The sequence below is a fragment of the Abramis brama genome, assembly GCF_963993115.1.
Source record: "Abramis brama genome assembly, chromosome: 10".
Taxonomy (NCBI): Eukaryota; Metazoa; Chordata; class Actinopteri; order Cypriniformes; family Leuciscidae; genus Abramis; species Abramis brama.
Window position 1 is genome coordinate 7,043,736 of NC_139972.1, and position 21,719 is coordinate 7,065,454.

Genomic DNA, 21,719 nt, shown 5'->3' on the forward strand with positions numbered 1-21,719 from the left:
CAACAAGTCCAAATGATCAGAGGATTATGTTTAGAATAAGATGTCTGTCAACGAGAGCTGCAGGTTTTGTTCATCGAATTTAAGATTTCAAGGAACAATTGTAAATTCTAAATGTATATTTGACACTAAGGACAGTGATGTATTCAGTCAACTGTCGAAGCTGGGTCTAATCATTAACAATACGCCGCTGCGGTCGTTTCGGATCTGCCGCAAATGCTGTACAGTGATCACCAGGCTACTGTGCGATACGGAAACAACTTTTCTGCCTCCTTCACTTGGTCCTCCATTAGTGCAACAAGAGGGGAGACGACAACAACTATCGGCTTTGCATCCCTATCGTTCGGCTTAGCTAACTCATTCACCACTAGAACTGCCATGGCAGTCATTTTGACCGTTTTGAATTTTATATCTGCAATAACTTTGCTGAAAAAATAAATACAATCCTGCTGGTACCTGACTTTTCCTAAAAGTGTCTGTATTTTCATTTAAAATGTTTTTCATATAAATTACACATAAGGCAAAAAAAAACCAAATGAACATATTTACCTATTTCGGCCATAAACGGTCATATTGACAGCACTGAATTTCGCGGTATTATTATACCAATATACACAACAATAAAATGTGGTAAAAAATACACTAAACATATTCAACAACAAATCATTTAAATGTAATGATATTCAGAACAACAAGAATGAAAAAATAACTAAAGCCAAAATGAAATGCTTTATAAGCAAAAGTGAAAGTAAGCGGCGTTAGGCTCACGTAACTCTCTAATTAGACATTTGCGATGTATTTGGATGCTAAACTATTCTTTATCATAGGCTTTGAACTTCACTCACGTTCCAATATCGACGGAAAAAATAATCCTCTTCACACGCATAAAATGGTACGAATTGTAGCCTACTAGTACTGAGAAACAGAGCAGTGGAATTTTTATATGTTAGGTTGACTATTTTATTATTATATTTTATTATGGCTATAATGAACAGGCTGCAATGCTGGAATATGGTGTGTGTGTGTGTGTGTGTGTCGGCGGGCGCGATCAAACAGTGGAAACATGAAAACATTTTGTTCAGGGAATCTACGAATATTATTTATTTATAAATTATAATTAAACTTGTTTAAATGTACAGTTTGGTGTTGTTGTTTTTTTAAAGACATCCTAATACAATAAATGCATTAATCTCTCAATTGGGGATTTATCATTAAAGGTGCCTTGTGTAAAAATAAATAAATTCATACTCCACATTCCATACCAGATGGGGGCAGTATACCTCCAGAAAGTGAGTTGGTCTACTCTAGAGTATGAATATCTTCAAGCTACTCCCCTTCACCTTTACCAGTGAATATGTTCATATTCGTTTTGTTCATATTACATTTTTATTGTTAGTTTGAATTACATTAATTTGACAGACAGCATTCGCTGATGTTGACCAAGCTAGCGCCAACATAACCAGAGCTTCCAACTCTCACGCATTCACCGTGAGACACACGCAAACACTTTTCACACGCTCTCACGCCACACATCAATTTTCTCACGCACAGAAAAATCGCGAAGCAAAGAGGACACGGAGACCGACAGACTAGACAGAGCAGGTTAGTTATGATATAAAAAAAATCTCAGCTCTCAGATTCTGTCAATTTTATTACGCAATTCAAACAATAAATACCGTTTTGGCGCTTGTAAATGTTACACGACAGATCCCTAGCGCATGTGAACCGATCATCTCTACTAGCTAATAGTAAAAAAATCACGAACACTGAAAGATACAGTAACGTTAGGCTACAACTTACCAAAATGTATTCCTCATACATAATAAACCAATAGACCAATCAGTGTTTTTTATCAGCGTGAAGAGGTCAATAACACAGCTGGAGAACAATTATGTCAGATTTACCTCAGGAAAGCCATTTAATATAGCTACATAATATAGGTCACGTAGTTGGCAAGAAAAAAAGAGCAATAGAGATTGTGCTATGTGTACTATATTACAATACTGTATTTTATGAACGTTATATACGTTTATCGAACAGCCTTCGATACATTTCTATGTTATAACTTCCCGAAAATCTACACAAACATATAAAACAAACTTCTAACGAAATACTAACAGCATCTTACTTACCAATCCAAACGAAATGTTGCAAGTTCGAAGTCAAACCTCATTTTTTTCATGTCCATTAGTTGTCTCCAGCGATGGAAAGCAGTGCCAATGTTTACTCTGGTTCTGTTCCTTTTTTATCAGATTTTATTTGAATGTAGTAGTGGGGCTGTAGGCTACTTTCCACACGATTGACATCAGGTTCAAGTACGCCCACAAGCCGTGCGAGTTATTCGTGTATTGCATGTTTGGCTGGTGGTTATGTTGCCGGCATACCGCCTCCCATGGCCGAAACTGGTATTACGACACCTGTCGGGCCGTGGCTAGTAATGCTAATGCTAATTCAGGTTGATATCTCTGCAGCACTATAACTTGACATTTTTTTAATGACATCATCGCCCTTATTTCTTCTCATTCTTTTGATGCGTGTAGCTCATTTTTTGGATATTTTTACCTCAATTTTTACATAAGGCACCTTTAAAGATATAGAGTTTTGAATGGCGATCAAAATGACCGCTTGCGGCAGTTCTAGTAGTTATGGAATTCTGGCACTTCTAGTGCTAGCTGAGTGAGCTGGAAAATCAAACTTTTCCCGAACCCCGTCGGGAGGAGGGCCACAACATCATGGCCACCAATAAAACTTAGCAAACATTGTTCTAGCTCCGGCTTTAACTTCTGTATATTCGGCAGTTTTGCAACAACGGACCGAATAGCTTTTCTCACATCTTTCTCCGCTGCCATTACTCCAACTCAAACTGACGCACTACATCAACGTCATCATTCTCAGCCACTCCCTCTGTTCGCTGATTGGTCCTACAAAAAATTGGTTTCTGGAAACCTAAGAATATACAGCAGTCCCAGACGTAGTACTGAAGGAAAATGAAATTGAGCGGAAGTACGTAGGAGGGCGGAGCCAGGCTACCAGTTGGTACCATTTTTCATATAATTGATATACTGCAAACCTCTGCAGTATTGCAAACATTTTCTACTAGGTGACTATAACCTGTGCCTGTCTCCCTACACATCAAAATTTGCTCTAGAAAGAAAGCAAAACTACAAGATCACCATGAACATGAATTTTTATTTTTCTAAATTCTATAAACATATCAAAAACTTCAAAACAAAATGGGGTCATTGTTCAGCTCATTTGCAGGAGCTGCAGAATTGCAATGCATGCTCCTTACAGATGTAAATGCCACATTTGAGCAGGTAGTGGAGATTTTTCTTTTTTTGTTAGTGCAGAAACTGCACCCTCTCCTCCTCTTGTCATGGGTGTCTGCAGACCCACTTGCCTCTTTTTTTTCTGCTCTCCGCTGTGATTGCACCATGGCTGGTGTGCGGGGGAGGCGCTCTCTCCTCTCCATCTGGGGATACACCAGCATCCTCCCCAGCTCCTCCAGGAAGCTCCACCGCTTCCTTTTGAAGGTTTTCTCCTGGTTCCAGGAAGGGTCAACAGCCACCCACAGGATAAAGGCATTGAATTAAATTGTAGAAGAGCGTCATCGGCCACCGACTTGTCTTCCTCTTGCAGGTGTATGCAACCTGCAAAATAAAAAAAAATATCAAGGAAAAATTAATAACATGTATCTATTTTTTGGCCCAAGTTATAAGAGAAAAAAAAAATACAAGAGAAAAAAATGCTTGATAAACTTAGTACTAAATATGCCTATATTTTAGAAAACAAGGCAGACTTTGTTTTGGATCCCTCGCAGCTACATCTTTGTGTTGCCGCAAGATGCAAGGTGTTATTATTGTCTAAGGACCGACTGCATGGCTGTGTTTGTGCCTCTACGTAGGTGAGAAATTATCAATTAACTTAACATAGACTGCTAAAAAAAACCACGAAGCTGTGTCAAAGGTTCATGTCTGTGCGTAAAATACGCATGAATCAAACCGAAAGAAAACAATGCAGTGACAAGCTCTTTTTCTTGCTAAATTCACACACACACATACACGCCTACACACATCCTACACCACCGACACACACACACACACACACACACACACACACACACACACACACAGAGAGAGAGAAAGAGAGAGAGTATAGACAGAAAGGGTCAAATATGACCTTCAGGATATTATGATTTTTGTCACTCGCCTAAACACCATGTATTATATTTAGGCCCTACACACACACACACACACACACACACTTTTGTTAACGCAGACACACATTGCTCTCAGACATCCACACATACTCAGAAACATAATTTTAGATCATTGAGCCATTAAAATGCTTCATAACACAGTCAATAGTGCCCCTAGTGGAAACCAGGAAAATAACGTTCATTTCCGCCCATAGGGAATACCTATGTAGTGACGTCATCTGGTGGAATACACTATATAATGCAAATATAATGCTTTTGCTTCAAAATGAAAGGATGTTTCAACCTAAGTCATGATTCATGTATCAATGATGGCCCCGGCTTTAAACGACATTTTAATGGGTTTCAATGGGCCATTTTTGGTCATTATGGTGCAATATGTTCCTATTTGATCTACACAGTGTGTGTTATACATATTATGCAACATGGGATCAAAATTTAAAAATGTATCCAAAAAGTCCATTTGCATTAAAACAGGCGAAATGGTCAAAGAAATTAAACTGAAAATGACCAAAAATGTCTTAATGCAGCAAGAAGGTTAAGAGACAACTTAAATTAATGACAGTGACAGATTTTTTTAATGGCAGTGTATTTTTAAGACCAATTCTCTGAATAAACGTACAAATATAAAGAATTTAGTCACCAGACTTAATACACAGTTTGTTCTTTTATTCACACTTTTCATATTCATTTTTTCAATTGATCAATAGTAAATTAACTGTATTGATTTTCCCTCCCTGTTTATGTTTTATTTTTCTTATTACATCTAACAAATATTGTATGATCATTTTCTCTGGACAGATATTTCATGGTGACGTTTCCTGCAGTGATAAACTCGGGATCTGAGGCCAAACTGTGTGCAAGTCTTCTCAAGCCCAATGAAAGCCTTGTCATGAACATTCATCTGGTTCATGGTGTCCAGAGCACATTATTGCTGCAGGAGAAAGCTGAGGAAGAGTTTCATCGCTGCTTTAACTTCAAGGTCTGCCATCAAAACATGCACATAATGAATATTATCAAATATGTTTCATCATATGCATCTAGTTTTTGTGGCAAGTTGTGAATACAGGAAATTATTTCTCATCAGGCTCCTCTGGTCAAGGCAGAATCAGTGCAGAAAATGAAGGTTGAACTTCAGGGAGAGACTTTCAGGATGACTGAAGAGAAAAAAGTCATGTTCAAGCCTTACAATCCTGTGACTTTTATCCAGACTGATAAACCCATCTATACTCCAGGACAGACAGGTGAGCTGTGAATGTCTCAAAGGCTAAAGCTCAGTAAATAATGCTGGTGTCACTGACATCTAAACCCTGATCACAGCTGATGTAGCACATATAAGTAAAGCACACTATGATCAGGCAACGAGCATAGGTCAAAGATTACAAATGTTGCACAAACCAGCAGATGGTAAAAGAGTATAAAGTAAACAGTTAAATGGATTTACAAAAAGAGGAGCAAATGAAAAGATGAGAAAAGCAGATATTAAAGGGTTAGTTCACCCAAAAATGAAAATTATGTCATTAATGACTCACCCTCATGTCGTTCCAAGCCCGTAAGACCTCCGTTCATCTTCGGAACACAGTTTAAGATATTTTAGATTTAGTCCGAGAGCTTTCAGTCCCTCCATTGAAAATGTATGTACGGTATACTGTCCATGTCCAGAAAGGCAATAAAGACATCATCAAAGTAGTCCATGTGACATCAGTGGTTAAGTTAGAAGTTTTTGAAGCATCGAAAATACATTTTGGTCCAGAAATAACAAAAACTACGACTTTATTCAGCATTGTATTCTCTCCCGGGTCTGTTGTCAATCCACGTTCACGACTCCGCAGTGACGCTGCTGACGTGTTATCTGGTGCGTATCTCGGACTAAATCTAAAATATCTTAAACTGTGTTCCGAAGATGAACGGAGGTCTTACGGGCTTGGAATGAAATGAGGGTGAGTCATTAATGACATAATTTTCATTTTTGGGTGAACTAACCCTTTAAGGATGAGTAGCTTTGTATTCTAACAGCTTTGAAACACGAGAATGGTCATCTAGTGTGCATTTGAACAATCCCCTCACTTTCAAACATGTTCAGCCTAAATACTGTAATTACAAATATGATATCGATATTGATATCAGTATCTGTGTGACTTTATTTTATATGAAATCTATGAATATAATAGATTAGGTGTGTTCTTGCGAGCCCACAGCCCTGCAGAGTTTAGCTTTAACCCTAATTATTAAATGTACCTGATCAGGTCCTTCAGGGTTATTTGAAATCAACAGGGTTTGGACTAAACTCTGAAGCCCTCCAGGAGTTTGACACCCCTGATATAAATTGTTACATGTAATAAACCTCATAGCTGTCTGGGATAGGCCTACTTGATTCTAACTGGTCAGCTGGAGCAAATTGTCAGACATTTTTGTAACATTATGGCTAAAACAGGCAGCTGTGACAGCTAGTTAAATTTGGCTCAAAAGACACATTCACCCAGCAGCAGAATACAGTTGTCAGCCCAGTATTTGACACTTAATACGGTTCACACACAGTTTGGTAATTTACAGGAGAGAAATATGACTGTAAGCAATTGTCCCTTACATAAGAGCTGAAGACATCAAAAGTGAAGTTTTTTTAATACACATTTCTATTTTACAGTGAACTTTAGAGTTGTTACCATGGATACAAACTTTGCACCCCTTGATCAGCAGGTCTGATGTGTTTATCTGGCATCTTTATTTTCTCTTGCATTGTTGAATACACGTTTAATAAATAAACTAATTTTTGGCTTTTAATCTTAAATTACTATTTGCTCTTTCACAGTATAGTACAGTGGTTATTGAGGTAAGAACACAACACCTTCTGTGCAGTCATAACAAACACACCTTTTAAATCTGATTAAAACTAGAAATTCTGTTATATTTGCAATTATTGTGTTTTCAGTAGGGTAATTATATATTTCTACATTGATAGTCAGGATATGTGTAGCTGACTGTCACAAAATATCTGCACTGTGTCTTTGCTATTAAACAGGACAGTAAAGGTAACCGGATTGGCCAATGGACAAATGTTTCTTCAACAAGGTGGATTTTGCAGCGTTCTTATGAATTAAACCCAGAGGCCCGTAAAGGCATGTACAAACTGAAGGCTTTTATTGGTGACAGGAGGATCTCACGTGATTTTGAAGTGAAAGAATATGGTAAGTCATAAAAACGACTTATGATGGTAAGCTTGGTTCCCTGAAGAGGGAACGATACGCTGTGTCATAAGTTACGACACTATGGGAACGTCTGCGTGATTGCGTCTTGAAGCACGTGTGAAATCAGTCCAATGGTGTGGCAGAACATCATGGGGGGGGGACGTCACAACCAGGAAGGTATTAAAGCACCCCTGAACCGAACAATGTCAGCTTCTGATAAGCTGAAGTAAGTCATGAAGTAAGTAAGTGAAGTGAAATAAGTTATGGCGGAGCAATGAAACATCTCGTTCCCTCTTCAGGGAACCGAGGATACAGTCGTAACCGAGGCATTCCCTTTCAAGGGAACTGGCGTTGCGTTGTAAGTTACAATACTATGGGAATGTTAATACTTACTATGCCATACTGACCAGTGCTTGTCTAGTGTGAATAATATATGGAGCACAACTAAGACTGAAGCACCTGGAAGCCAGGGGTGGTGCCCAGGTCAAGGTCAAAGAACCTGACGAATGTGTGCAGAGAGGACCAGTCCGCTGCAGCACAAACGTCATGAAGAGAGGCCATAGAAAGCAAGGCTTTAGAAGCCGCCACACTCCTAGTAGAATGGGCCCGGACAGCCAAGGGAGAAGGCTGACCAGCCAATTCATATGCAAGAGAGATAACCTCGACAACTCACTTACTCATTCTCTGCCTAGATGCGTCCCGGCGTACCCGCCTTTCTGGGCGACCCAAAGCATTCAAAGAGTTGATCAGATTTATGCCACACGGCAGTTCTGTGAACATAAGCATCAAGCGCCCTAACCAGGCAAAGCACTTTTAATTTATCCTGGTCTAGGCGTAGGACAGAAGGCCTGCAGCACTACAGATCTGGCCACGTTAGTGAGGACCTTAGGAATATAGCCCAGCCTAGGGTGAGAAAAAAGCCTTTACCATGCCATGGGCAAAAATGCAAACACGAAGTGGAAAACGAAAGGGCTTGTAGATCTCCAATCCTCTTGAGAGAAGCAATGGCCAAAAGAAATAAAGCTTTCAAGGTCAGAAATTTTCCTGAAACCTCCTTGACAGACTCAAAGGAAGCAGCTGAATAGCTGACTCTATGACACAAACCACAAACGGGGGTTAAATATTTAGCCCCAGCCTGACACAGAAGGTCCCTCCTGATCGGAATCTCCTTAAGGGAGCCATAGAGGAGGGATATCAAGTCCAAAAACCAGATGTGAGTTGGCCAAAGAGGAGCCACCAACAGTAGATGGGCACCCTCCCGGCAAACTCTCTCCATTACTCCCGGGAGCAGAGTGACCGGGGGAAATGCATACAGGCATAATGATATTCAACACTAGTGGGGCTGGATGTGTCATTCTTGAGACCCTAATATGTCCTCTTCTTCCACTTCTCTTCCTCCTCCATAGAAGACCCACCACCGCGGGGTAAAGTCTCCATTCCTCGGGCCTCAGCCCTTGTCTCAACCTAAGCGACCCCTGATGTGTTGTCTAAATGGACAAGAACATGTCCCCCGTAGATCAGAAAACGCACTTCAACAGACCCTGGGATGAGTGGCCCTCCAGGACTGCTCCCCAACATTTGAGAGAAGCATCTGTCATAAGTATTACGTGACGACAAGTAAGTCATAACACTGGGCCTTTGGACAAGAACCAGGGTTTCCTCCACATCGTCAAGGAACAAAGATTGTAACCTTGATCATGTGGAATGGATTGCCCCTCGGGGAAAATCCCCTGGTCTTGAGCCACCACTGCAGGGGTCTGATGTACAACAGGCCAAAATGTATGATGTTGGCTGCTGCTGTCGACAATCTTTGAAACTGTTTGACAGTGCGTGGCTGGCCTAGCTTCAGCTCTTTTAATGCTGAGAGGATTATGTGTGCAGGAGAGAAACGTGCCTGCATCATCACAGAACAGTTCTCTGTACTGGAGAAAGAACATTCTTCTTTGCGTTCTCCCTCAACACCTGCTCTTTCATATGAGCGAGGACAACATTTCAATGTTAAAATGCCATGTGCTCTGAATGAGCTAGTATCAACCAATCGTCGATGTAATTCAACACGCGAATGCCCTGAAGTCGCAGAGGAGCCGGTGTAGCATCCAGGCATTTCATGAAAGTGCAAGCTGACAGTGCTAGCCAAAAGGAAGAACCCTGTACTGAAGGGCCCCACAAAAACCCCCATACCAGGTTGTGCCGATAGACGATGCTCAGTTGATAGATGCAGTGCGCTGATGCGCTGATAGACGATGATCAGAAGAGGATTTCCCCGCAAATTTTTTAAAGCGCATCACCCCATTACCAAAGAGCTGCGAGGAAAATAAAAGATTAGTTAGATTAGCTTACTCCTCATTTAAAAAACAACTTGATTAAAACGAAATACTTCTCTCTAATTTTTTCACTACTTATGGGCCACAAGAGAAATATTAAGACGTATTATGACGTTCTGCCACAACGTTGAACTGATTTCACACGTGCTTCAAGACGCAATCACGCAGAGGTGCTCCCATAGTGTCGTAACTTATGACGCAGCACGAGTTCTCTTGAAAGGGAACAGACAATTTGTAGTTTTGCATGGTAAGAGTTTCAATAATATGTTTGTATTTTCATTTTTAATATATAAATTGAGTACTAATAACTCTGATTTCTGCCTTCTGACTTCTAGTTTTGCCTAAGTTTGAAGTTACTGTAAAAACCACATATAAAGTAAGTGTTGAAGAAGAGGAACTGATAATTGAGGTTTGCGGAAAGTGAGTGGTTTCTTTTTATTTCCTGCGTTAAGAGAGCAGTGTGCTCTTCCATTCACACGTTCATTTAATTTTTAATTGTATTATTATTTTTTTAACTCTTGGGTCAGTTTCTTACTTTAACCCCCCCATCCTAATATATTAGTTGCTTAACTCAACCCTGGGCTGTAGATCAGTTGCTTGTACCTTTTTCACAGATACACTTATGGACAGCCTGTACCTGGTAAATCACGGGTGAAAGTGTGCCGTAATAATTCCTATTACACAAATCCAGTGTGTTTAGAGGAAACCATTGAGGTATGTGAGTTGAAACACAGTACATTATCTTTAATACATTTATCTAATTAAACCACTCTTCTGTTAATAGTTATATTTGTGTTCATTCATTATAATTAGATAAAAAAGACAGGCTGTGCCATCCATACCTTAGATCCATCACTCCTTTTTAACGTCACACTAAAGCAAGTGATTCAGAATTCTCTTCATGTTGAGGCAATGGTTACAGAAGAAGGAACAGGTGAGCTGTTCAATTTGGTCAGATCTCTGTTACCTATATTTCTTGAATTTCTTATTTTCTCATTTCTTCAATTTACTTTTATTTGAATAAATATTTATGTAGGTGTTTTGACTATTTACAGAAATCACCATGACACAATCTGAATCTGTATCTCTCACTTATAAAATTGGTGAAGTCACATTTACTGACCTGCCCAAAACATATGAACACGGATCAGTTATTGAAGGAAAAGTAAGTCTAAAATCCGTTTGTCTCAGTTTAACACCATTGATATGTTTTATTGATATAGTAATTTATTCCTTCAAAATCTTATTTTCAACAGATAAAACTCTCAAATGTCAAAGGTGCACCAATTCAAAACAAAAAGGTTTATCTTATGGAGGGTCACATACAGTCCCCAGAACTGCTCCTAAATCTCACTACAGACAGCGATGGACTGGCCAACTTCTCTCTTAATACATCCAGTCTTTCTAAAAGTGATATTGATCTAATAGTAAGAGAGATTGTGTTCACTTCATTTTCTTTTGTATTGCCTGAAGAGTTTAGTTACAGGAGTTATTTCAGATTTTTTGTAATCTAGGCAAGTGTCCATCAAGAGGTCCGTGATTATGGCCACGACAACGAGCCTTATTTCGCTTTCGATAAAAAAACAGTCAAGCTCTTCCCACCTGACTCTCTATACACCCCATCACGAAGTGAACTGATTATAGAGAATACTGAACAACCATTAAAGTGTGACTCTGAGTTTACTGTCACCATCAAGTATTATTTTGTTGGAGAGACAATTAAAAACTTCAAAACTGACATCGTCTATATGGTGAGAACATGTGCAGTATGTACATTATCACAGAGATGTTTTTGTTTAACAGTATTATTTGGTTGCACTAGTCAGTTTGTTATCAGAGTGTCATCTGTCTGTTTCAGGTCTTGTCCAGAGGAGTGATTGTTCATCATGGATATGAGAAGGTTGAAGTGAAGATTTCTGATGGAGCAAGGGGCTCGATGTCGTTCAAACTGTCTATTAGTTTAGATCTGGCTCCTGTAATGCAGATTCTGGCGTACTGTGTTTTTCTGCCCAGTGAAATTGTTGTGGCCAGTAGCAAAGATTTCAACATTGAAAAGTGTTTCAAAAACAAGGTATGCATTGTAGCTTTAGAAATGAGCCTCTTTAAACTGTATTACTGACTAATTTCTAAAATAAATCCTATTCCCTGTATGTCACAGGTATCTCTGCAGTTTTCTCCTGCTAAAGCAGTTCCCGGTGAGAAAAACACTCTCCAGCTCTCAGCTCAGCCTGGTTCACTGTGTGGCCTCAGTGCTGTAGATCAGAGCGTCCTGATCCTGAAGTCAGGAGAACGTCTGGATGCTGACAAGGTCTAGATGCTTTAAGATTCAGTGTTGATTAAATGTGTCTCTTCATAGTGGGAATCTACAGTGGGAATCTAATGATAGCAGACTTTACTTATTGCTGCTATGGTCCATCAGCTGACATCTCAATCTCAAGAGATTTAACATTAATCTTCATTCTTTCTCACCAAAATGGATATAAATTTTCTTTGGAAATGCATGTATTATTTAAAAATCATACTGATAGTGTGTGAACATGATCCCGTCACAGATCTTCAACCTGCTACCGGTTGACCCTGAGACTGTTGAAGATGACGGGTGTCTGTATACGTGTTTTTGGATAAACCAAATCCAAAGATTCACTTATGAATCCTTAAAGGTAACAGTTGGATTATATGTGTGGCAGTGCAGTAGATAATGATTGGGAGTATATACTGCACATGTGTAAGTAAATGCATAAAAAGCCTTTATGATTATACTGACATTTAAAAGTAATTTGTATTTTCATGACTTTTATTCTGGTTCATCATTGCCATTTGGCAGAAAGTGGGATTGAAGATGGCAACAAATTTGTTTGTGGAACTCCCTGAGTGTGAGATGAGTAGGTACATTTATTGTTATTACAGTCCAAGCTGTAATGTTTTAATATGTTGGTGCTTATGAAATATATTTAAAGCTGCTGTCGGCAACCTTTTTTTTGATCAAATTCAGTGAAATTGACACTATAATCTGACAGAACAACATAAATAAGGTGGTTTTAGAAAAAACCCTGAGCTTCTAACTCCACCTGGAGCGTGTTCTTTGTTTTGCAAAAATATGTTGTATGGTGTTAATATTGGTAAAATAAACTCATCTATAAAACTATATAACTTTTGTAAGATACAATTAACACATTAAAACTAAATAATCTGAAACGTTTAATATAATGTGAAAATGTGTGTTCAAATAATGATCTACCTTATATTTTATATTTACTTATGACTGGATATAGAATAGATCATTTTGACGTACTCTTCACATACATATCACTTAAAACTACAAAATATCACTTGTTTTCCAGTTTTGTACAGTGTAGGGACAGAGCCTCACCCACATTTTAGAGAAGAGTATCTATTTGAACATCACTTAAAGCTGCAAAATATCACCTTTTTTTTCCCCAGTGTGTTATGACGGAATATCAGAGCATACAACTGGTTCTCCAGCAGTGACGATTCGAACTGTCTTTCCAGAAACTTGGATCTGGGAACTTGCTGAAGTGGGGTATTTAAAGCATAATCAGAACATTTAACATCATATTTATCTTATTACTTATATTTAATACATCATCACCTCCCCTCTCGCCCACAGGACAGAAAATATCTTGCTTGCTTTGCAGATTCTTAATCCAGTTTTTTCATCATCTGTGTGCTGAATGTTGTCATTTATTACAGGAAAAATGGCTGAGTCAGAATAATATATGCCTATTGTTGTAATTCCTCCACAGGGACTCTGGATCAGCTCAGGTTCCTGTCACGGTTCCTGACACCATCACCTCTTGGGAGACGGAGGCCTTCTGCCTGTCCTCTGAAGGTCTGGGTCTGGCTCCTCCTGCTCAGCTGACAGTTTTCCAGCCCTTCTTCCTAGAGCTCTCTCTGCCTTACTCCATCATCCGCGGGGAGATCTTTGAGCTGAAGGCCACTGTCTTCAACTATCTGTCCAAGTGCATCATGGTGAGATTTCAGACGCAGTCTAATCAAATCATATAAAATATGCCACTAATCATGTGTGTATGATTGACAGGTTAAAGTGACTCCAGCTCCTTCCTCAGACTACACTCTCAAAGCCTCCTCTGATGATCAGTATTCATCCTGTCTATGTGCTAATGGAAGAAAAACCTTTAAATGGATCCTCACTCCCTCTGTTCTTGGTGAGTTTTCCAGTCTGAATCAGTAGCCGCCTTTTCATTACAGATTTGCACAAAACTTTTGCAATGTTATTTAACCCTCTGGGCTTCTTCGTTAATGGGTTACACGTAGCTTCCTCCCAGTCAAAAACGGACGAAGCCTTAAAATTTTACTTTTTTTCCCCTAGGAAAACCAATCTAATATATTTTTGTTCCATAATATTTAGGGCTGTAGTCAACCAAAGAAATGCTTAGTCGACCAAAGTCCTGTCCTGCACAACGATTAGTCGACAAAAAAAAAAAAAAAAACGCGATGTTTTGCATTTTGATTGAACATTTATTAAACAATTGTCATAGAGCATTTATAAAACAACGAAAAAACGTTTTATTTTTTATTTTTTTATAGCCACGCGGAAAACGCGTGCATGCTAGAAATAGAACCGACTCCTGAGTGTTCCAGCAACAGGAGTGTTCTCTGGCTAGAGCGCAGAACAGCGGATTTGTATGGACCGAAGTGCATGTCTGAGCTTGTATTGCTGCTGTTGCTTTGACACTGTGGAAAATAGAAAAATAGAAACAAAATGTATTAGACTTTTTACCCGTTATTATCAATCTAAATTAATCTCGTTTTTAATTTAGGCTAACTTAATTTCGTTTTTTCTTTATTTAAATTTCGTTTTTTCTTTATTTAAATTTAGTTTTTCTTTAGGCCTATTTAAATTTAGTTTTTCTTTTTTAAATTTCGTTTTTCTTTATTTAAAATTTTTTTTTTCTGTATTTAAATTTCGTTTTTTTCTTTATTTAAATTTAGTTTTTCTTTATTTAAATTTCGTTTTTCTTTATTTAAATCTACCCTTTACTGTGTCAGTAATTTGTTAGTCAGAAAAATGTTAGACTACCTTAAAAGTATTGCTTAAGTTAACAGACTTGTGTGTGTTTTATATCACAAGTGCAGCAGTGTCCGTTCTCGGAGAATATTTCCTAAGCCCTGCTCGCGTGAGGTGCGCCGCTTCCCGCTCGCGCTGTTCTGTAGTTTACTATTAATTCTGAACGTGTCGCGTCTCGCGTCTGTCTATATTGCACCAAATGCGACACTGCACTCCCTTGTGAAGTCGACTGGATGAACGGTTCTCGAAATAATCAAAATGCAAACGGACAGACAGACACATAGAGCTTACTAACTACAGGTCCTTCTCAATAAATTAGCATATTGTGATAAAGTTCATTATTTTCCATAATGTAATGATAAAAATTAAACTTTCATATATTTTAGATTCATTGCACACCAACTGAAATATTTCAGGTCTTTTATTGTTTTAATACTGATGATTTTGGCATACAGCTCATGAAAACCCAAAATTCCTATCTCAATAAATTAGCATATCATGAAAAAGTTCTCTAAACGAGCTATTAACCTAATCATCTGAATCAACTAATTAACTCTAAACACCTGCAAAAGATTCCTGAGGCTTTTAAAAACTCCCAGCCTGGTTCATTACTCAAAACTGCAATCATGGGTAAGACTGCTGACCAGAAGGCCATAATTGACACCCTCAAGCAAGAAGGTAAGACACAGAAAGAAATTTCTGAACGAATAGGCTGTTCCCAGAGTGCTGTATCAAGGCACCTCAGTGGGAAGTCTGTGGGAAGGAAAAAGTGTGGCAAAAAACGCTGCACAACGAGAAGAGGTGACCGGACCCTGAGGAAGATTGTGGAGAAGGACCGATTCCAGACCTTGGGGGACCTGCAGAAGCAGTGGACTGAGTCTGGAGTAGAAACATCCAGAGCCACCGTGCACAGGCGTGTGCAGGAGATGGGCTACAGGTGCCGCATTCCCCAGGTCAAGCCACTTTTGAACCAGAAACAGCGGCAGAAGCGCCTGACCTGGGCTACAGAGAAGCAGCACTGGACTTTTGGACAAATTTTGCATGTCATTCGGAAATCAAGGTGCCAGAGTCTGGAGGAAGACTGGGGAGAAGGAAATGCCAAAATGCCTGAAGTCCAGTGTCAAGTACCCACAGTCAGTGATGGTCTGGGGTGCCATGTCAGCTGCTGGTGTTGGTCCACTGTGTTTTATCAAGGGCAGGGTCAATGCAGCTAGCTATCAGGAGATTTTGGAGCACTTCATGCTTCCATCTGCTGAAAAGCTTTATGGAGATGAAGATTTCATTTTTCAGCACGACCTGGCACCTGCTCACAGCGCCAAAACCACTGGTAAATGGTTTACTGACCATGGTATTACTGTGCTCAATTGGCCTGCCAACTCTCCTGACCTGAACCCCATAGAGAATCTGTGGGATATTGTGAAGAGAAAGTTGAGAGACGCAAGACCCAACACTCTGGATGAGCTTAAGGCCGCTATCGAAGCATCCTGGGCCTCCATAACACCTCAGCAGTGCCACAGGCTGATTGGCTCCATGCCACGCCGCATTGAAGCAGTCATTTCTGCAAAATGATTCCCGACCAAGTATTGAGTGCATAACTGAACATAATTATTTGAAGGTTGACTTTTTTTGTATTAAAAACACTTTTCTTTTATTGGTCGGATGAAATATGCTAATTTATTGAGATAGGAATTTTGGGTTTTCATGAGCTGTATGCCAAAATCATCAGTATTAAAACAATAAAAGACCTGAAATATTTCAGTTGGTGTGCAATGAATCTAAAATATATGAAAGTTTAATTTTTATCATTACATTATGGAAAATAATGAACTTTATCACAATATGCTAATTTATTGAGAAGGACCTGTATATTACTGAGCGCGAAGCAGCAGTGCAGCCAGCCACAGGTGCGGTTCCCGAGTGTTCTACATGGTGCGCTAAACTGTGGCGCTGTTACAAAATAGCCTAAATTAAAGTATTAAAAGTTGGGGATAAAACATAGGCTAATTAGATCGACTACAAAATTATACTGGTGTTCAAGGACAAGCATTAAGCTGGTTTAGATCATACTTATCTGACCGCTACCATTTTGTCTATTTAAATGGAGAAAAATCGATCATAACTCCAGTAAACTATGGAGTGCCGCAGGGATCTGTGTTAGGCCCTCTGTTATTCTCAATATATATGATGCCACTTGGAAATATTATAAGGAAACATGGAATTAGTTTCCATTGTTATGCTGATGACACTCAAATATATATTTCATCACGGCCGGATGAAAACGCTAATTTATCCAAATTGACAGAGTGTGTTAAAGATATAAAAGATTGGATGACGCGTAATTTTCTTTTATTAAATCCAGACAAGACAGAGGTAATACTTATCGGTTCAAAAAAACGCCCACAGAACCTCTCACAATACAACTTTGACATCGTAGGATGTCCTGTTACTTTATCCTCTACAGTAAAAGACCTGGGTGTTATACTCGATTGTAACCTGTCTTTTGAAAATCATATTTCGTATGTTATAAAAACAGCCTTTTTCCACCTTAGAAACATTGCTAAGCTACGTAATATGCTATCAGTTTCTGATGCAGAAAAGTTAGTTCATGCATTCATGACCTCGAGACTAGATTACTGTAATGCTTTATTAGCCGGTTGTCCTGCATCCTCAATAAACAAGCTACTAAACAAGTCCAAAATGCAGCCGCTAGAGTTCTTACTAGATCAAGAAAATATGATCATATAACACCGATTTTATCATCACTACATTGGCTACCTATAAAGTTCCGTATTAATTATAAGGTATTGCTACTGACTTATAAAGCCCTAAACCGCTTAGCTCCAGTCTATTTAACGGATCTTCTATCACCCTATAATCCATCGCGCTCTTTAAGATCAATAAATTCGAGGCTTTTGGTCATACCTAGGATATCCAGATCAACCAAAGGAGGGAGAGCATTTTCACATTTGGCTCCAAAACTCTGGAATAGCCTTCCTGATACTGTTCGTTACTCGGACTCACTCTCCCAGTTTAAAACTAGATTAAAGACGCATCTTTTCAGCCAGGCATTCATATAATATTGTTAATCTCACAGTTTCAAACTACAATCCGGCCTCTAGTTCATAAATGCCAGAGGAGAACTGGCCCCCGACTGAGCCTGGGTTCTCCCAAGGTTTTTTTTTTTCTCCATTAGGTCACCTGATGGAGTTTTAGGACACCATTAGGTCACTTGATGGAGTTTTTCGGTTCCTTGCCACTGTTGCCTTTGGCTTGCTCAGTTGGGGATATTTTGGGGATATTTAATTTTATTCTATCAATCAATAAATTCCACTAGAAACAAACCTTGTTGTATTATTTTATTTTAATACTGTGAAGCTGCTTTGATTGCTTTGACAATCTGTATTGTAAAAAGCGCTATACAAATATACTTGATTTGATTTGATTTGATTAATTATATTTAGAATACAGTAATATATAACTGCTTATAAAGGAATAAATATCAAGGAGTAAATCAATGAAAATTTCTTTATTGGTGAAAAAAAATCAAATAAATGCGACTAGTCGACCAATGAGAATGTCAGTCGACCAAGACGGCATCGACCGATTAGTCGACTAAACGACTAAAGTTGACAGCCCTAATAATATTTTTTGATTATTATTTAGAATTTTAAGTTTTTTATGTTACTTTGCATTAATTATAAATATTATAGCTATTTTTTCCAATAGAATTAATATATATATATATATATATATTTTTTTTTTTTCAATAAATGCAACATTTCACATTAAAATAGAGTGCAGGCCTTTAAAATCCATTTTTTGAAGTGAGAAAAGCGCCATCCAGTGGTGTTAAAAAAAGAAAAACGTGTACAATGTTGTGTAACCGCCCATAGGCTACACTGTAGCTCCCTATATAAATAGATAGAGGCTTTTTGATTCCCATTAGGAAAGAAATAAATCAAATAACTAAGCAACCACTGAATGGAAAAACACAAAATAGATATCATTCTAAAGCTTAGAATCCCAGCTTTTTAATGCATTCAATCACTTTGATCAACTCCTAAAGAGTGCTGAGTAATCCCTCTAAAACGGAGTGTACCACACGCAGGCACCACCTGACTGCAGAAAAATAATCTTCATATTTTTCAAAAATATTAACGTTACCTTGATCAATTTAAAATAGGTGTCATTTGAAAGCTTTGAGTCTAAAATTTACAATAAATGTAACCAATTTGAAGAACTCCTTAGTAGTGCTGAGTTATTTGCTGATAAAGAGAAATATTTTTTTTCATAATTTATAAAATACTTTTTTGTACTACATAGGCCTACTGCAATATGTCAAATGCATCATACAGCTCAGATAGTCCTGTGTCATATGTGATTTGAAAGGTCTCAATGAGTAGAATACAACAAGCATAATTGTTTCAGGCTTTTTACTAAACTTGAGCGAGGTTTTGTAAAAGAAGCGTCTCAAGAGACCCATGTGTAAACCATATATATAGATGCTGAATTTTAGACACATTTCCGCTCGTAAAATGAAACATGCTCCGATTGTGGAAAATGAAACCTCATTATTTACAGCTGATGCTTACAATTAAAATGAGTCCAAACTCAACATAATCCATCACTCAGAACTAAAGATATTCCTCATGAAATTCTAACACACAAAAAAAATCCAAAGACGCACGTAGCCTAGCAAGGTAGCTTAGACTTGGCCTTTTTACTCGTATCTTCATGAAACATACATCGATTATGAAAAATCGCACATCGTTATTTACAGCAGGAGCTCACGATTAAAAAGAGACCAAACTCAATATATTCCATCAATCAAATCTAAAGATATTCCTTATGGCGTTCTAAGACAAAAAAATACCTCAGACGCACCTAGCCAAGATATACTGATGAAGCACTCGTGTTTTTGGTTTTCGCTTATAACTTCATAAAGCATGCACAGATCGTAGAAAATTGCACATCATTATTTTCAACAGACTCTCGTGATTAAAACGAGCCCAAATATAGCATAATCCATCACTCGGATCTAAAGATATTCCTTATGGAGTTGTAACACAAACCCCCACAGAGTATTGTATGTAGATGGAGCACTTATGTCGCGTTTTAACTAATAACTCAATGAAGCATGCATAAATTGTGGAAAATGACACATCATTATTTTCAGTAGATTGTTATGATTAAAAAGAGCCCAAACTCACCATAATCCATCACTCAGATCTAAAGATATTCCTCATGGACTTCTAACACATGAATTTTCACCTAGGCGCACCAATGAAGCAGTAGCAGTGATGCTATGTTGTTTTGATGTGACATTTCAGATCGTAACTCAATGAAACATGCATGGATTGTAAAAAATCTAAAATCTTTATTGACAGTAGATTCTCATGATTACAAAAAGCCCAAACACAACATAATCCATTTCATTGATCATGAGATATTCCTCACAAAGTGATATATACTTGGCTAAAAAACAAGTCTCTCATCTTTCCAGGTTGCAGTTGTTGTAGCAAATTCTAAGTCCTCAAATCGGGTCTCGAAGAAATCTCTCAAGAGTCGAATTTCCAGGTGTCAGAAGAAGTAACTTTATTGACAAGCAACAAAGTGAGATGCAGCTGTTCATCTGATCTACAATGGTCAGAACCTCAGGTTTTATACCTTTTCTTATCACTAGGTAGCCAATCAGCTATCGAGATCTCGCTACCGTTAGCGTCACCTTTCCGGAGACATTATTCTATTGGTGGAAAAATCTTTGGTCATACCCATTTTCTAGAACATCTTTGGTCACATGATTCAATGCACCTGCAGTGTTGTCATACCATCCATCATTTTTAATTGACATTTTTAGTACCATCTTATCAGCTACCTATACACATCTTCTCTCTGAGCTTGTTAGGTACTCTTTCATCCTCACAGACCACTTGACCTAATTTGACCTGATGTATCCTGATTTAACCTGGGTTCTGACTGAGACACAGAAATACAGACTTTTTACATGAGGCAAAGGAAAATCTCCAACACAATGTGTTATATATATATTCCCGTAACCGTCCGTGATCGTTTTCAAACGTGGAATAACAGAAAATATATATCATCTTAAACCTTAGAATCTCATCTTTTTAAAGCATCTAACCACTTCGATCAACTCTGAACGAGTGCTGACTAGTCGCTCTAAACCGGAGTGTACCGCCCGCGGGCGCCACCTAGCTTCAAAAATATTGCCTGGATTAACACAAAATTTATGTCATTTGAAAGCTTAGAGTCTGAACTTTACAGTGCATGTAGCCACTTTGAAAAAATCCTAAATATTGCTGAGTTATTTGCTGAGAAATAGAATTTCTTTTTTTCATGATCTAATAAAATAATGTACTGCAATGTGTCAAAAACATCATACAGCTCATGAAACATTCACAGATCATAGAAAATGGCACTTCATTTTTTACATTATATTATTACAATTAAAATGAGGCCAAAAATGTTTTATTTGCACTCTTGATGTTCTAGAGTGTCACCCCTTCATTGCTGTGCACTTTTTTTCTGCACAGTGGCAAGGCAAGGCAAGGCAAGTTTATTTATATAGCACATTTCATACACAATGGCAATTCAAAGTGCTTTACATAGAAGAAATTAAAATAATAAAAGAAATAAGAATAATTAAAACAGTTTAGAAAAAAATATATATAATACAGTACAAACAGTCGGACGAACAGTGGCACAGTGCTCATTCAGTAAATGCATAGCTAAACAGATGTGTTTTGAGTCTGGATTTGAATGTGACTACTGTAGGAGCACATCTGATCTCCTCTGGAAGCTGGTTCAAGCTGCGGCTGGCATAATAGCTAAAAGCAGACTCGCCATGCTTAGAGTGAACCCTTGGTATTTCTAGCTGATATGATCCTAGTGATCTGAGTGATCTGTTGGGTTTATATTCTGTGAGC

The 21,719-nt window shown here is 38.3% G+C and overlaps 1 protein-coding gene across 3 annotated transcripts in view; it reads left to right on the plus strand.

Annotated features, from left to right (window-relative positions):
* The window catches only part of LOC311090801 (alpha-2-macroglobulin-like), a 76,946-nt gene that overhangs the window by 21,519 nt on the left and 33,708 nt on the right, over positions 1-21,719 (plus strand). For 2 of the 3 annotated variants that reach the window (XM_084126337.1, XM_084126338.1), the window contains exons 3-20: positions 5,015-5,195; positions 5,301-5,457; positions 6,858-6,910; positions 7,023-7,043; positions 7,233-7,398; positions 10,058-10,142; positions 10,337-10,436; positions 10,536-10,656; positions 10,778-10,887; positions 10,979-11,149; positions 11,237-11,473; positions 11,581-11,793; positions 11,881-12,030; positions 12,275-12,382; positions 12,547-12,604; positions 13,164-13,263; positions 13,487-13,712; positions 13,783-13,909. In XM_084126337.1, the coding sequence (XP_083982463.1) occupies positions 5,015-5,195; positions 5,301-5,457; positions 6,858-6,910; positions 7,023-7,043; positions 7,233-7,398; positions 10,058-10,142; positions 10,337-10,436; positions 10,536-10,656; positions 10,778-10,887; positions 10,979-11,149; positions 11,237-11,473; positions 11,581-11,793; positions 11,881-12,030; positions 12,275-12,382; positions 12,547-12,604; positions 13,164-13,263; positions 13,487-13,712; positions 13,783-13,909 (2,384 nt within the window). The remainder of the gene's footprint in view (positions 1-5,014; positions 5,196-5,300; positions 5,458-6,857; positions 6,911-7,022; positions 7,044-7,232; positions 7,399-10,057; positions 10,143-10,336; positions 10,437-10,535; positions 10,657-10,777; positions 10,888-10,978; positions 11,150-11,236; positions 11,474-11,580; positions 11,794-11,880; positions 12,031-12,274; positions 12,383-12,546; positions 12,605-13,163; positions 13,264-13,486; positions 13,713-13,782; positions 13,910-21,719) is intronic. The other variant, XM_084126339.1, reaches the window with a different exon arrangement.